Source organism: Tinamus guttatus, unplaced genomic scaffold (assembly GCF_059628265.1).
Source record: "Tinamus guttatus ecotype Peru unplaced genomic scaffold, ASM5962826v1 Tinamus_guttatus_pri_ptg000515l, whole genome shotgun sequence".
NCBI classification, from domain to species: domain Eukaryota; kingdom Metazoa; phylum Chordata; class Aves; order Tinamiformes; family Tinamidae; genus Tinamus; species Tinamus guttatus.
The window spans coordinates 931926-945361 of record NW_028289049.1 but is presented as its reverse complement, the minus strand read 5'-3'; the positions used below and the strand labels follow the sequence as shown (position 1 = coordinate 945361).

The window sequence follows — 13436 nt, the reverse complement described above, 5'->3', positions numbered from 1 at the left end:
CACTACACACACAGAAACTGGTTATTTGAATAAAGCCCCTGGCTCAGATTATTTTAGATACAGAATTTCCCATAGCAGTGATATTCTCAACTTGACTCGCAATGGAAATAACATGCATAAAATATTTTCTCCAGCTTAACTGGCTCAAAGCATCCTCCATCTCCTTTAGTTTTTCTCTAAGCAATTTATTTCTGTGTATTGTTTATTTATCCCTTGTGTGCACTACAGGATACTTGCAGATTTTGGGAAATGCTGGCTGCTGGCGATACCATTTGCAGAACGCTTCCTTACCTGGAGGCTTAGGACCAAGGAGCTTGTTTTTTTCAGCATCTGAGACACTCCTGCAAAGCACATGCCTTGCACGCTGTACTCTAAAATCTTTAACCTCATATCACTGAATCAAGGTGAAAAGTCCCCCAGACTTTTAACACAAGTCCTTTTAACACTCAGTTGTTTTATCTGTTATTATGTTTTAGGTTTATACATGTTTCCTGCTTCAGTACCTCTACTCGCATTCATAGTATTATTGTATGACATAAACCTGCCACATGCAATATTATGCTTTAAAAGTCACATTCAAATTCTTGCAAAAAGCGCAATGGAAATGAGATAAAATGCAGCAAAATATCTGGAACTTTTCTGTTATGCTATAAAAAGTTACTCGAGTAATTATTACTGTGAAACTTTCTATAAAGTTATTTTTGGTAACTTCAGAAATGCTTTGCTGCAGAAGCAAGCTATGAATTATTGCTATATATAGAAAGACTGTTTATACAGCCCTAGGTCATCGTTTTTTCCCTACTGCTGTTAAATCCAGTGATGAGCAGAGTGTTACAGGGGGCACGTCTGGTAAGTGAATCATGCCCCACCGTTTATGTATACATGATGATGATTCCTGAGCCTGAATCAAGCTGTGAGCTGGAGGCTAGGAAAGGACAGCTTTAGAGCTGGATACACACTCTACTCTGTACTATTTTCGGGTCAGTGGGGTTTCAGGGTCCATGAAGAGGCGGCTCTGCCCTCAAAGTTCCTCCTCTAACCTTGCTTTGTCTTATGGAAACAGGCTCCAGCTGCAGCGCCTGCCCCTGTGCTATGAGCTTTTTTAGAGCGTATGGTCCCTCCCTGTATGTTGTGAAGGTTAAAAAATAAAAAGCCAGTGAAGGGTGACGGATTGCCAAAGGGAAAAAAAAAAAAAGAAATCTGGCTGCTTAATGCAAATTATCCGCTACCTTGGCACATCCAATGTGGCAGATTTTTCTCCCTCTCCCTTTTAAAGCTCCTGTGAGCTGCTGAATTGTTAGTACTAAATACCAAAGCAGACAAAACTTTTTCCTGTCTCCTTGCTAATGGGAATGAAGGTCCATTTTGCTTCCAAGATCCCACTCCACAAATTGTTGACTCTAGAAGGTTGTTTCCATGGAGCCTGTCAATTGGAAACGGCAGCCTCGTCCTTTGAATTTTCCCTGTGTTCTTGTTGACAGAAATAAAGGCCTTGCTCTGATTTCTCAGCTCAATGAGAAAACTTTCGTTAGATTCATCCTGTCGTATCCAGGCACTCACCTACAGTTCAATTTTCTTTGTTTCTAACTTCATTATTTATTGACTATGAAGACAAGATTTCCTGTCTTCACTGGTGGGAACACAACCAGAGAAGACTCACCTTACGAATTTACCATTTCTTAACGCTACTTATGGAATTTTAATGACTTTGTGAGGACTTGCACAGTAGCTTCCCTCTTAGTCAATCTTTAAAGAGAAGTCTTTCTTTCAAAATGAAACCCTTCCCTTGAGAAATTGCTCAGATGTAACTGCAACTGGATACTTAACAGCAAGGAGGAACTACATATAGTCAGATTACATTTAGGAAGGGCCAGCAGAGCGTTACTTATATTCATGGAATATAGAGCTCAAAGTGAGGCTTTTGCAACTTCGATTTACTGCTAAAGCAATTTTTACACATAACACCTGAAGTTCAAGGCTGCTCACACATGAAAGAGCAGCGCGGGAGTAACTCCCCTGGATTGCCCTCGTAGCAATCCATGAGTTACTTGCTTATAATAAAAAGCAGATCTCACTAAGAATCCCTGCCTCTCACAACGTTGATCAGGACAAAGTTGCTATCACTGGGTCATTCCCTTCTGTGATACTCGGGATTTCTTATCTGATTTGCTAAATGGCCCTGTTATTGAGTTTTGGAATTGTATGCAGTGTAATAGAAGTGTGAAGGTGCTTGGCTCTGATTGTGTTTCAATTTAGCTACTATGTGAAGCTTATCTGGCAGGGACAGAATGAATGCTCACAAGAAGGAATACAGCTTTGACTACGCACGCAGCACTTCACTGCCGGCCAGACTGTGTTTCTGCTAACACTGAGTTCACTTTTCCATCTGCTTCTCAGACATTCAGTTCAAGGACATCTTTCAGAGGCTGGCAGACTAGCATTTGGAAGGGAAATAAAGGTGGCATTATGGTTCATTGGGGATCTCGGATGGAAATGATTTGCTGCAGCAAATTTGAGTCAAGAGGATTTAGATTTCTTTTTTTTGCCTCTCATGAATTGCACCAGATCTTTTGCCATGCACTTCTAAGAGCCACAACAGAACAGAACATCTACATCTCAGACAGCTATACGTCTCCCCATCTCTTTTCTAGGCTTCTGGTTAAAACACATCTTTCACAAAACTCTGCTCCCATCGGAGCTCTGGGAAGTGCCCCAGGCACCCGCTGCTACCAACCTGCCCAAGGGCGACGCGTCCCGCTTGGCGCCGTTAGAGCCACCGCAGCGAACGCTGGACGCTCCAGGAGCGGCAGCGACCCGCGGCGAGGGCCCCGCTGCCGACCTCGGCTCTTGCGGCCACTGCATCCTCACGACTTGTTCTCCCCAGCCCGTCCCAACGTCTGCCCAGCAGTCTCCGCTCATAAAGCTGAATTTTATGGCATTTTCTTTACTTGTGGGCACTGTCTTGCCCCAGTACTCACGGGGCTCACAGGACAGTACCGGGGCTGACCGTGCAAGGTGCAGGAGAGCTGTCCCCAAGGCTGCACTAGCGTGTGTGGGCTGTGACCGGTGCCACAGCAGCAGAAACAAATGCTTCAATATTTTAACAGCCTCCTTCTATGATAAGAGAACAGAATCCCAACACAACAGCAGAACCATTCAAGGCCTGACCTCCACAGCTAATGCTCTTTGTAGACAAGATTATGTCCTTCTCTCACTGGGGAGAAAAGAGAAAACTTTGAAGCAAGGCCCATCTTCCCACTTAATGAAGTAACCTCCCCTTAGCTCCAGGACCATTTATTTCTCCTCCTTTCCATTATTTTGCATCTATTCCAAACAGTTTGGGACAGGACCCCGTTTCCCTCAGCAGCACCAAGTCCCAGTGAAGTGACCTTGGTGGCCGGCCACAAGAGCGCGGATGAGGGTTGTCCTCGCGTCGCGCAGCCGCGGCCGCCGACTGCTCCTCGCAGCGGGAAAGTCACGACAGCAGCAAACGGGCACCGGCCACCAGGTGGCACTGACTGATAAGCGAAGGAAATCCAACTTGGCTGTGAAATGAGTCTTTGTTGGCTTCATTTCTCGATATGCTATAATCACCAAGATTATAGTCCAGATATAAAACCCCCAAACTCCTAATATTGTAATATTAGATATTTTGGTCTTTCTCTGGCATAGTTAAGAGAGAAGAAGAAGAATACTTGTACCTGGATCATACGCAGCGTATGGGCTGCAATTTCTAGCAGGTACCAGTGGGAGAGGGGGAGCTACCCAAATTGCCAAATACATAGGCTAGTGCTTTAATGAATTTTAATCTTGACACTTCCTTTAGCATAATTTTCAGTGGTTAACACATATCTTTCTTAGAGGGTTTTTGTTTGTTTTGTGTGGTAAAATCTTACTAGTGATATCTGTGGAAATGAGCTGTTCCTGAACCGGGCGCACAGGGAAGCGCTGAGCTTGCAGCCCTCAACAGGGTGCCAACAGCGGCTCCACCGGCCCGGCCGCGCGTGGCCTCTGAGGAGCAGGAACGGGGAGGGAGCCCCGAGGCTGCTCCGAGAGGCGGCACCGGCCTCTCCCTGGCCGCAGCCCTGCGCTCCGGGACGGGGACACGGGGGACAGGAGCAGCCGCCTCCCTCACGTCGCTGCCGCTCGCAGCCGCACACCGGGGCACGAGGAGGCCGAGCGAGCCTGGGCGAGCAAGGAGAAACCCAGCAAGCGGCAGGTACTGCTGCCAAGCTCATGTAAAGGGAAGTTATTCAAAGGCAGAGCGCTAGATATGAGAATCCATCCAGTTCCCAGGGTTGCATTCCTTTTTTTTTTAAAAAAAAAAAAGTCAATTATACTAACAGGTAAATATTATTCCAGCAAAACTGGACATCTGCATTACTAAAACCCAAACTGTTTCAAAGGCAATTTTAATGTTGAGGTCAGCTGAGGTCAGCTGAAGGAGAGAAGAATCACCCTGCTGTAGGTGCACATACACGTGTAGCATATCCAGCCCTTCCCAACTTCTTTGCTTTCTTGTTAAGCAAGAAAACGAAAGAAACAACAAGAATGTTGCGTAGTTTCAGAGCAGAGAGGAACAAAACTGGATGGATCATGATATGGTCCACCATGACAGCCTACAGATTGGACCCTCCCTTCACCAATGCCACTATGCATAACATTTTCATTGCTGTTGTCTAATCTGCTTTAGGGCAGAGAAGTTGGGAAATATCAGGAAATCGAACTGTGAAGACTGAAAAAATGTGATTAATGTGAAAACGTGACAAAACTAATGTGTTTGGCACCGTAATTTCAAGGCACACCCCATTCTGGAATCAAATCTGATGTCTTCTTGGCAAGCGGCGCTCCTCTGCGTTCCCTAAACACGCTTAGTTGTGCCCTGTTTTCTAAGTCCAATTGGAATCTGAAGCTACATTTTATTTTAGCTACATTTCTAAGTATGTGCTTTCCACACTACGTATCCATAAACAGGGACGTGCACATGCATACATAGTCTGAATAATTGTGCAGAATTCTGCTCTTTCCTCCTGGGACATAAAAGAGCCAAGTGTTATTAAATTTATGGTTAGTTTGTTGTAGTTTTCACGTAATTTTCTTGATGCACTGCAGATTTTTTAACAGGCTGTCACTTCCTCTCCTGTTTAATATTAAGGCACTTGCACAGTCTCAGCCATACCTTGAGCATCCTGGATTTCTGTCTAATGTAATTAGCCCCAGGGTATTTTTTTTTTTTCCTAGCAAACACATCATTTTCTCCCTCTCCTCTACTTGAGGGTCTCTCCAACTCTGCATGGAAAAGGAATAAACAGTGTACTAGAATAAAAAATGGGGGTGTTCTCTTAGAAGATCATCGTGAATTAACACATAAAAACGGTATCAATTGCCACGCTTCTGTCTCTTGGGCAATTAAAGGGAAACAGAAAGTGCAGGGGAGATGACAGAGGCCGCTGGCCTGGGAGGGGATCGCCGGCTGCCGCCGTCCCGCGAGCCCCTTCCTGCGGCAGGGATGCGCCGAGCACGGAGCGCGCTCGGAATCTCCAGCCCTGCAGCCAGCGCGGGACCGGCCGCTCGAGAGCGCCAGGGCCACGGGCTTCGTGTTCATCAGGCTGGTGACCCGCTAATTGCTCATAGCCTGGCACGACACCAGCATCATCTGGGGGTGGGGATGAGAGCAAGGCAGGCCTGGTACTACGGCTGCCGAGTTCATTTTCTCCTGCTTATAGATCTACATTGTGCCTGATTTCTATCTTTAATCGCAAAAAAAGGTGCTGATGAACATATTGGGACATACAATATAATTTTCTCAGTGACACTGAGAGGATCCGGCTGCTGTTCTGGGCGGTGTCCCCACACGGGGTGACAGAAGGGAGTGAGGGACAAACACCCTGCTCTGAGATTCCCGCTGTTCTCGTTGGTTCCTATCTAGCAATTTGTGGAATACCCAAGATCACCTAACTTCATTAAATATCACGTCCTGTGCTAGCCTGGCAAGGTTAGGCTATTTCTATAGGTGCAGCGTACCGCTGTGCTCACTATATTCTGCATCATATCCTTTTCCCCAGGCCTCGGCAATGAAATGGAAGGTCAGAGCTGGACGGATCCTAACGCGGACAACCAGAACCGACCCCTCCTCTGCGAGCGCTCGCGCAGAGCCCTGCGCTGCCTGACACGACAGCCGGAGCATCACCTGCCTGGACGGGACCTCTGCTGTTCTCGGCCCGTGCGAGGAGCGGGACAAGATCCCGGTGGGAAAAGTAACTTCAGGGGATGGGACTGGCTCCAACAGACAGGAGCTCGGGGTAATTTTTTAGACAAGTTAACTGTAGGGAAAAAATGGTGTTTACACTTGCGAGAATGTGTTGGCTGCCTGAAGCTACTTAAGACACTCCTGATTCATGTATTAAATGTCACTGCTGTACTAATAATATCTTTGCAAATTAAATGTTTTTATAACAGTATTAGAAAGGTTCTGAAGCCCAGGGGGAAAAAAAGAAACCCTTCCTTTTTAAAAAAAAAAAGAGTTGTTGTTTGAAGGGCATCTTTCTTCATGCAGTACAGCAACCTTGCCAAACACAAGTGTTACCTGTGACATTTGGCTACAAATTTTTGCCATATTTTGTTTTAGAGAAAATTATCTCCATAAATTCATCAAAATGAGTTTCCTGTAGATACAGCAAATCACTCTCCACACAGTTTTGCAGAACAGAGTCCATCTAGTGCTAACATCCCCATCCCATCACTAGATTCATCCACTGAACCTACTAGTGCGCACGGAGAATAACGTACTGAGAGGTCAGTTATGTGATATTAGAAAAAAATCCATTTCAAAGCAGATGCAAAGAGATCCGCAGAGCTGCCTGTTTGCAGAGCGAACTTACTGATGACTCTGTACACCTAAGCAGCCTTCTTTTTAGACTAAAAAGTTGAGAACTTGGGTAAATGGGTAGATGCTACCTGTCCTAAAGCACATCATCTCCATTGCTTTTTTTCTACTGGGATGAAAAGATTATGAGACAGAAAACACACACAGATATAAGCTGAGATTGAAGGAGACCAATGATTCATTTGAATTGAAGATCAGTGGCTGGGAGACCTTGCACTCTAAATTAACACCACAGAGAGCAAAAGAGGGGGAAAAAAAAAAGTCTTCAGGTACTCACACATGGGTTTGAGCTGTCCAATGAGTTCCTCTTTTGTCCATTTTGCCCACTCTTTCTTGTCTGTGTTTATCGAGCACAAGATGGGGCCGCATGGTTTTCCACAGTCCTCGATGGCAGGTACATTCAGGTAATGCACCAACACGATGTCTGGGTTCTGCAGGGAGAACAGAGCACAAACATTAGGTAGCAGGACCTCACCCCTGCCCAGTGCTGTCTGGATTTATTTTCCTTTTATAATGATCATAATTGCGACAGAAAGAGTGATTCTCTTCTCATTACATTCCAGATTTTTCTGGGATCAGAACTATTCTTTAAAAGAGGTGGAAAAGACAAGACAGGACAAATTTTGCAAAAAGCTTCCTCCTCCGTGAGCGCCCATCGCTTGTGGTCTCCCCATCCTCTTGGGTTGCTCGGTGTGAATCATTTTCAAGCCATACAACAGCAATGCTTGCAAGACTCCTGAGCACGCCAGTCGCAACAAACACCAGATAATTTGCTCTGGCTTAAGGGCTACGTGATCTGCTTCATCAAGTGCTTCCACATTAGTTCTGGTCCACATTAGACTATCCTGAATACACGGCAATGCCCCCAAGGACATCAAAATCAGTTGTGCTGTCAGAAGAGGAGAGGGAAGAGCCAAAGCAGGTAACGGCACCGCAGAGCTCACCCAAGCACAGGCTCTGCCCACGCAACCCTATGAATTCTCGTCTCTTGAAAATCTCGCTGCCTTGTGATAAAAGCAGCGACCTGCAGAAGCTGGCGAGTGAACAGAGTTGTCGGCAGAACTCGTGCAAAAAAAAACTGCAACAATTGCAAGGCACTTAGTCCTGCAGGTTTGACTAATGCTCTGCTCTCCTTCCCATCGCACCTTCCTCTTAAGGGAGTCGAGGAAGGGAAAGGGAAGGGAAAGGCAACTTTGCTTTGACGCACTGCAGCGCTGTCCCCTTACACCGGCCTTTCAAGTCGGAAGCTTAGTAGGATGTTACCACCGCGCGAGTAAATGAATCATCTTAACAGCAGCCACAGAAAAAATCAGCTAGTTTCCCAACAGCATCCCAGGGAGATTGTACAATAGATAATAACAAGATTGAGAACTTGATTTCTTTCCCCTAAGTCATTTACTCCCAAATTCACAAACTGTAATGACTGCTTTGGAATTATTTATAAAAATAAATAGGATAATGCTGTAATTAAAACTCTACTGTTTCATTAATGCTGTTAGAGCGCGAGGCCTCCCTTGCTGGCGGCGCTGCGCTAACGGGAGCGCTCTCGTTAAGGCTGCGCAGAACCGCAGCTACACAGAGCCCGCGCCGCGGCCTGGTGACCTCGTCCAACACGAGAGCACCCTCAGCGCAGGTGACTTCCGATGGGCAAGACCCAGAATTAAGGCCAGTTTCCTGAGCAGAAAAAATTAAATTGTGCCATAGCTTTACAAAAACCCTCCTCTGTACAGCTCTGCCCAAAAGAACTTTACAGCATTTCCCAGGGCTGTCCGTATTTCCCACAGCTCTTTCTGCGAAGGGGTTTTGGGATGCAGTCCACCACGGCCTAACTCTGGCTCCACTGGGTTCAGTGGCGAAACTCCCGCTCATTTCCCAGGGAGCCGACTCGAGCAGTTGACACGTTCCAAGGCCCATCACTCTCAGACACCAGCTGGATGCTGACAGCGTATTGTCTGCCAGCTTATCAGCTGGTATATGATAGAGCAGGTCTGTAAGCAGATACGTTTTTGCTATGTGTCTATTAGCACATCTGTAAGTGGCAGAATCGGACAGGAGCCCTGCTGCTGGGGGGAGGGTTTTGCACAGCTCCAGGACGCTCCCCTTCATTAATGCAGTGTCAGCAAAACCAGAAAGACCAAAGAGGAGGGGGAGCAGCAAGGGCACTGAAACCCTGGGAGGGAGCCAGGAGAGCCACAGCCGCCAGCACCAGGTTCCTGCCCGCTGGAAAGCACGGGGAAGGCAGGCGCGCTCGGGGACCTGCAGCAGCAGCGCCGGCAATGCCGCCCACGGGAAATCCGCCCCGGCTTTAGGCAGAAGCACCTCTGGGCCGCACAAACCACCGTGATGACAAAACAGGCCCCAGCAGTCGGGGGATCCTGTCTAACGCAGCACGTTCTGGTCTCCCTCCCGCACCCTGCCGAACGCCAACAGCGGCGGTTCGGTCGGGTCGGCTTTGGTGAGCGATCCCTAGAGCACCGAGTTCAGGCACGCTCTGGGGCCGTGCCCAGCGTGCTAATGAACTGCCGCACTGCCTGCTGGTTCAGGATTTACAGTGATTTTGAACACGTTGGAACTTCCACCACAAATCACAGGATGGCAAGTTTACACACTTACTTTTCAGCAAAGCTTTATGGGTTTTCCTAGGCATTTGCTTGTTACTGAGATTTGTTCTATTTGCTAAACATGAAGGTTATACGTATGTCGCTGATTCTCGGATGCATTGCCGTGGTGGTCGGATAAGTAGCCACAGCAGCCAGTGACAGGTACTTGAGAAGTGCCTCTGGCTGGAGTGTAAGTGCAGTAGATGGGCATACAAGCCATGCTACTGGGGGACCTTTTCTGGCCCTGGCATGGACTACAAAGGAGTCACCACCTCGTAGCTATGGAGCCGGTGCTAGGGGCGACCTTGGCAAAGCCAATCCGATTTCCACACGCTGGAGCCGAAGCTGCTGCCACCTCTGCCTGGCTTCCCGACGCGCGGCGCACCCAGTCCCTCCTGGCACTTTCTCCTTGAGCTCTGGGAGAATTTGCTCCAGCATTTCTGGTGTTGTAAACAGGGCGGACAGGAGATAGCACGAGAAGTGGTTAAAAAAATAAGAAAAATATTAGTTTTGATAAAGAAATATGCAGCTACAACATCTGCTTGACTCTTGTTTGCAGCTTCATCAGCACTAAGTGGTCAATAAATCAGACTGGCATGGCGTTACGCTTCTTCCATAGCTTAGGCATTAATCTAATCCCAGTTCTCATGAAAAATGAAAAATTATGTGATAGCAAAAATGTCCACGCTATCCAGAAGGCAGTAATAGCACGTAACGGTGCTGCAGAGCTCCCAGCACGCCAGCTGGGGAGAGGTGCAGCCTCCCTGCTGCCCACTGGCTGCCTGGGCCAAGCACACAAGCCAGTCGCTGCTGGTGGCACCAGTCCACCGCACGGCCCTGTTTTTCCTTTTAGCACAAACGCACAGCGGAGTTTCTCCAGCTCCCAGGCTCTTGCCGAGCCGAAATGGGGGGGACAGCGAGTCCTGCCAAGTCTGCGGAGAGCCAGCGCGGAGAACGGACAGGCACCACCAGCACATCGGGCAGGCCGGAGCACGGAGCAAAGGGGAAAGGGAAGCAGTTTCTGGGCAGCCTTGGTGTGACACTAGCTAGAATATCACGCACTGGCCAATTGGCCAAAATGTTCCAAAATATTTTTTTTTTGTCCAGTTTTTCAGCCCCAAACGTTCTGCGGGCTCTGTGCATGTGTGTGCCCCGGTTGCTCCCGGTGTTCCCCGAAACCCACACGCTTCTTGCGCCTGCTCCCTGTGCCTCTCCCGTCCGTGTTCCCCCGGGCACGCGGGCAAATCGCTGCTGCTCTCAAGCGCCGGCCTGCAAAGAGCATCCTGACCGAGCTGCTCATCTGTGCTCAACGCACGGGCAGCCACATCCTCAACACAAACATCAGTATCCTGCTCTCTAACGCCTTGTCCTTGACGGCTGCAGAAGCACCTCCTGTGGCTGCATCTCCAGCAGTGCCTAATGGCAGAGGATCAATCATGACAAGCTTTGGAGAAGGCAGGCAGGAAGGCGATAAAACCTTCTTACCTCCCTTAAAACTTGTGCATTTCTGGCCAGATACAAGCAGAGCTTGCTCAGCCCAGCTCCACAGCACGGAGCTGACCCAGGGCAATCGCACTATGGAGAGACCTTTTCCACTCACAGGCTGCAGGAGCTTCACACTGACGGCACCACATTAAAATCTGCATCTACCCTCACCTCAAGATCCTCTTCATCTAATTACACACAAATATACCGCAAGGAAACATAAATAAATCCTAAGCTGTGACAGAGCATTTGAAACTTCTCACGGGATACGTGGGGTGCTCAGAGCTGGACAGCATCATTCCACAATAGAAATGGAGTCACCGGGGTCTCTGGTGGTGCTCTGGATGGAGCAGTATGTTGGTGCACGGCTAATTCGATTTGAACTGCCCCTAAGCAACCCCTGAAACAATAAAAGTCCCATCCAGGGAAAAGTCAGGAAATGTCTAAATAAGCTTTTTTTGCACCAGAGACTGGCAGCAATCCAGCAGAGGTTAAGCACAGCACATAGATTAGCCTGGGCATTAGAAGGCAGCATTTAAATGGGACAAGCAGCAAAGCAGGAGAGCTGCAATAAAGAACAAACACCAAATACTTACTAATACATCATCAGATGTGATATATTTGAAGGTGTTGTATATACAAAGAGCTGCCTCTGAATACTCCTGGGGATCACATTTCTTTACTTAATATATGCTTTGAAAGACAGAAAAAAGCAGCACTGTAATTCCTGCCCTCCAAAGTTGCAAGAGGAAATTGATTTCCGAGTTGTTTATTATCTTTCACGGGAATGTCTCTTATGCTGGTAGAAAAGAACAGCAGAAGATGTTACTGCACAACCAAAAGTCCAAAACAAAGAAAAACAAACCAAACCAAAACAACAAAAAAAAGCATTTCTGTTCCTCACACAGATGCTCTTAGTTTGGCGAATGGAAATTTCTTATCATGTGTGTCAGTGCTCCCGGCTGGAAGCTCTAACTTACACAGGCTGCTGACAGGGACAAGATAATTCTGCCACGAGCCGGGGCTGCACTGGTTCATCCAGAAACACCCAGCCGAGCTGGGCTGCCGACGCAGCCCTCCTGCGCCCTGGGAGCAGCGGGGACCTCCAGGGTCCCGTTCGCTGCTCTAACTCCCTGTCCCAAACAGGAGGAACGTTCCCTGGGATCTGCGAGGAGCTCGGTCTGCAGGCATGGCCGGAGTCTGCAGGAGGACTTTTCTGCCACTGTCTCTCCAGGTTTGCAGCATCTCCATCACACAGCATCAGATCGGCGGGGAGAATGAGACAGAAGCTACGAGCCGACATACAGATGGAGGCGGAAGCAGGATGGTTTGGGGTTTAGTTTTCTAAATTCTATGTAAATTCTAAATCTGTGTAAATTCTGCAGGAACTCCTTACCAGAAATTCTTACAGACTTAGGTTTTAGCAAAGCCAGCACGGCCTTTTGAAAGGACGACTGAATGGCTGAGCATTTTAAGATGCTGAGCAACGACATAAACATTTCAAAAATCTTTTTGTTATTAATGGAATAAATCTGTGTCAGTTTCAATGCAAATCTTAGCAAAATCTAAGTCAATCAAAAGGGAAGGGAGGAGACAACGCAAATGACCTTCAAGAAAAAATGGCTGCACTTCAACTGAAGTCCTGAAAATGGGTCTGATTCACACCAGCATTTAGGAAAGGATGCTGCCTAACCTAATTTAACAGCTTAAGGAACAGGGAAGTATTTTAATTACCTCGTTCTCACAACGGGAAGGCAAACTGGTTCCCTAGGAGGTAAACACTGAGAGCCACCAGTTCTCATGCAAATTACCAAGCTCAGGATATAGGGCCAACCGGCTCTCGGCTTCCCATATTTCTCCCACGGAGACAGCAGAGCAAGGGCAGAAACACGGGTTCCAGGTGACCGAGGAGGATGCAAGTGTCACCTCGATGCCTGCCCGGAGATATAGCAGAGAAATGCTATTTAATGTTCCACGTACATCACACGAAGCATGGTAAACCAATGAGTCCTTTTTATTTCTACTGTTTGCTCTTGCTGAGGGCTTTGTCATTTATAGCTTCTTTAAATTTGTTACTCTTGATACTAGTGACAGGTAATACAATTTCCAGAGGAAGAACATCAATAATGCTCAGAACGCTCTCATGATGTTGGCTTTGGTGGCCCTGTAACACTGTTATTCCCACGGGATAACCCTTATGACGCCGCTATGTAGCAGATAGGCAATTCATCGAAGGTTTTGTTATGATAATAAGGCAAGGAGCAAGCCCCAGTGTTGGGGAATCCAAAGCCCTCTTTCTGAGGTACAACATTTTTTTCATTTTAGAGTCCAACTTCCACTTGGCACTGAAAGTTACAGCTCATAAGGATGTGTGATTCTGAATTACAGATGCATAGGAAGCCACAGGAAGCCAAGCAACACTTGCTCCAGATTAAGGGCATCACCACAGGCCGATAAGGACAGAA

The 13436-nt window shown here is 47.4% G+C and overlaps 1 protein-coding gene across 6 annotated transcripts in view; it reads right to left on the bottom strand.

Annotated features, from left to right (window-relative positions):
• The window catches only part of CAMTA1 (calmodulin binding transcription activator 1), a 161290-nt gene that overhangs the window by 44471 nt on the left and 103383 nt on the right, over positions 1-13436 (bottom strand). For all 6 annotated transcript variants that reach the window (XM_088533712.1, XM_088533713.1, XM_088533714.1 and 3 more), the window contains one exon: positions 7164-7317. In XM_088533712.1, the coding sequence (XP_088389838.1) occupies positions 7164-7317 (154 nt within the window). The remainder of the gene's footprint in view (positions 1-7163; positions 7318-13436) is intronic.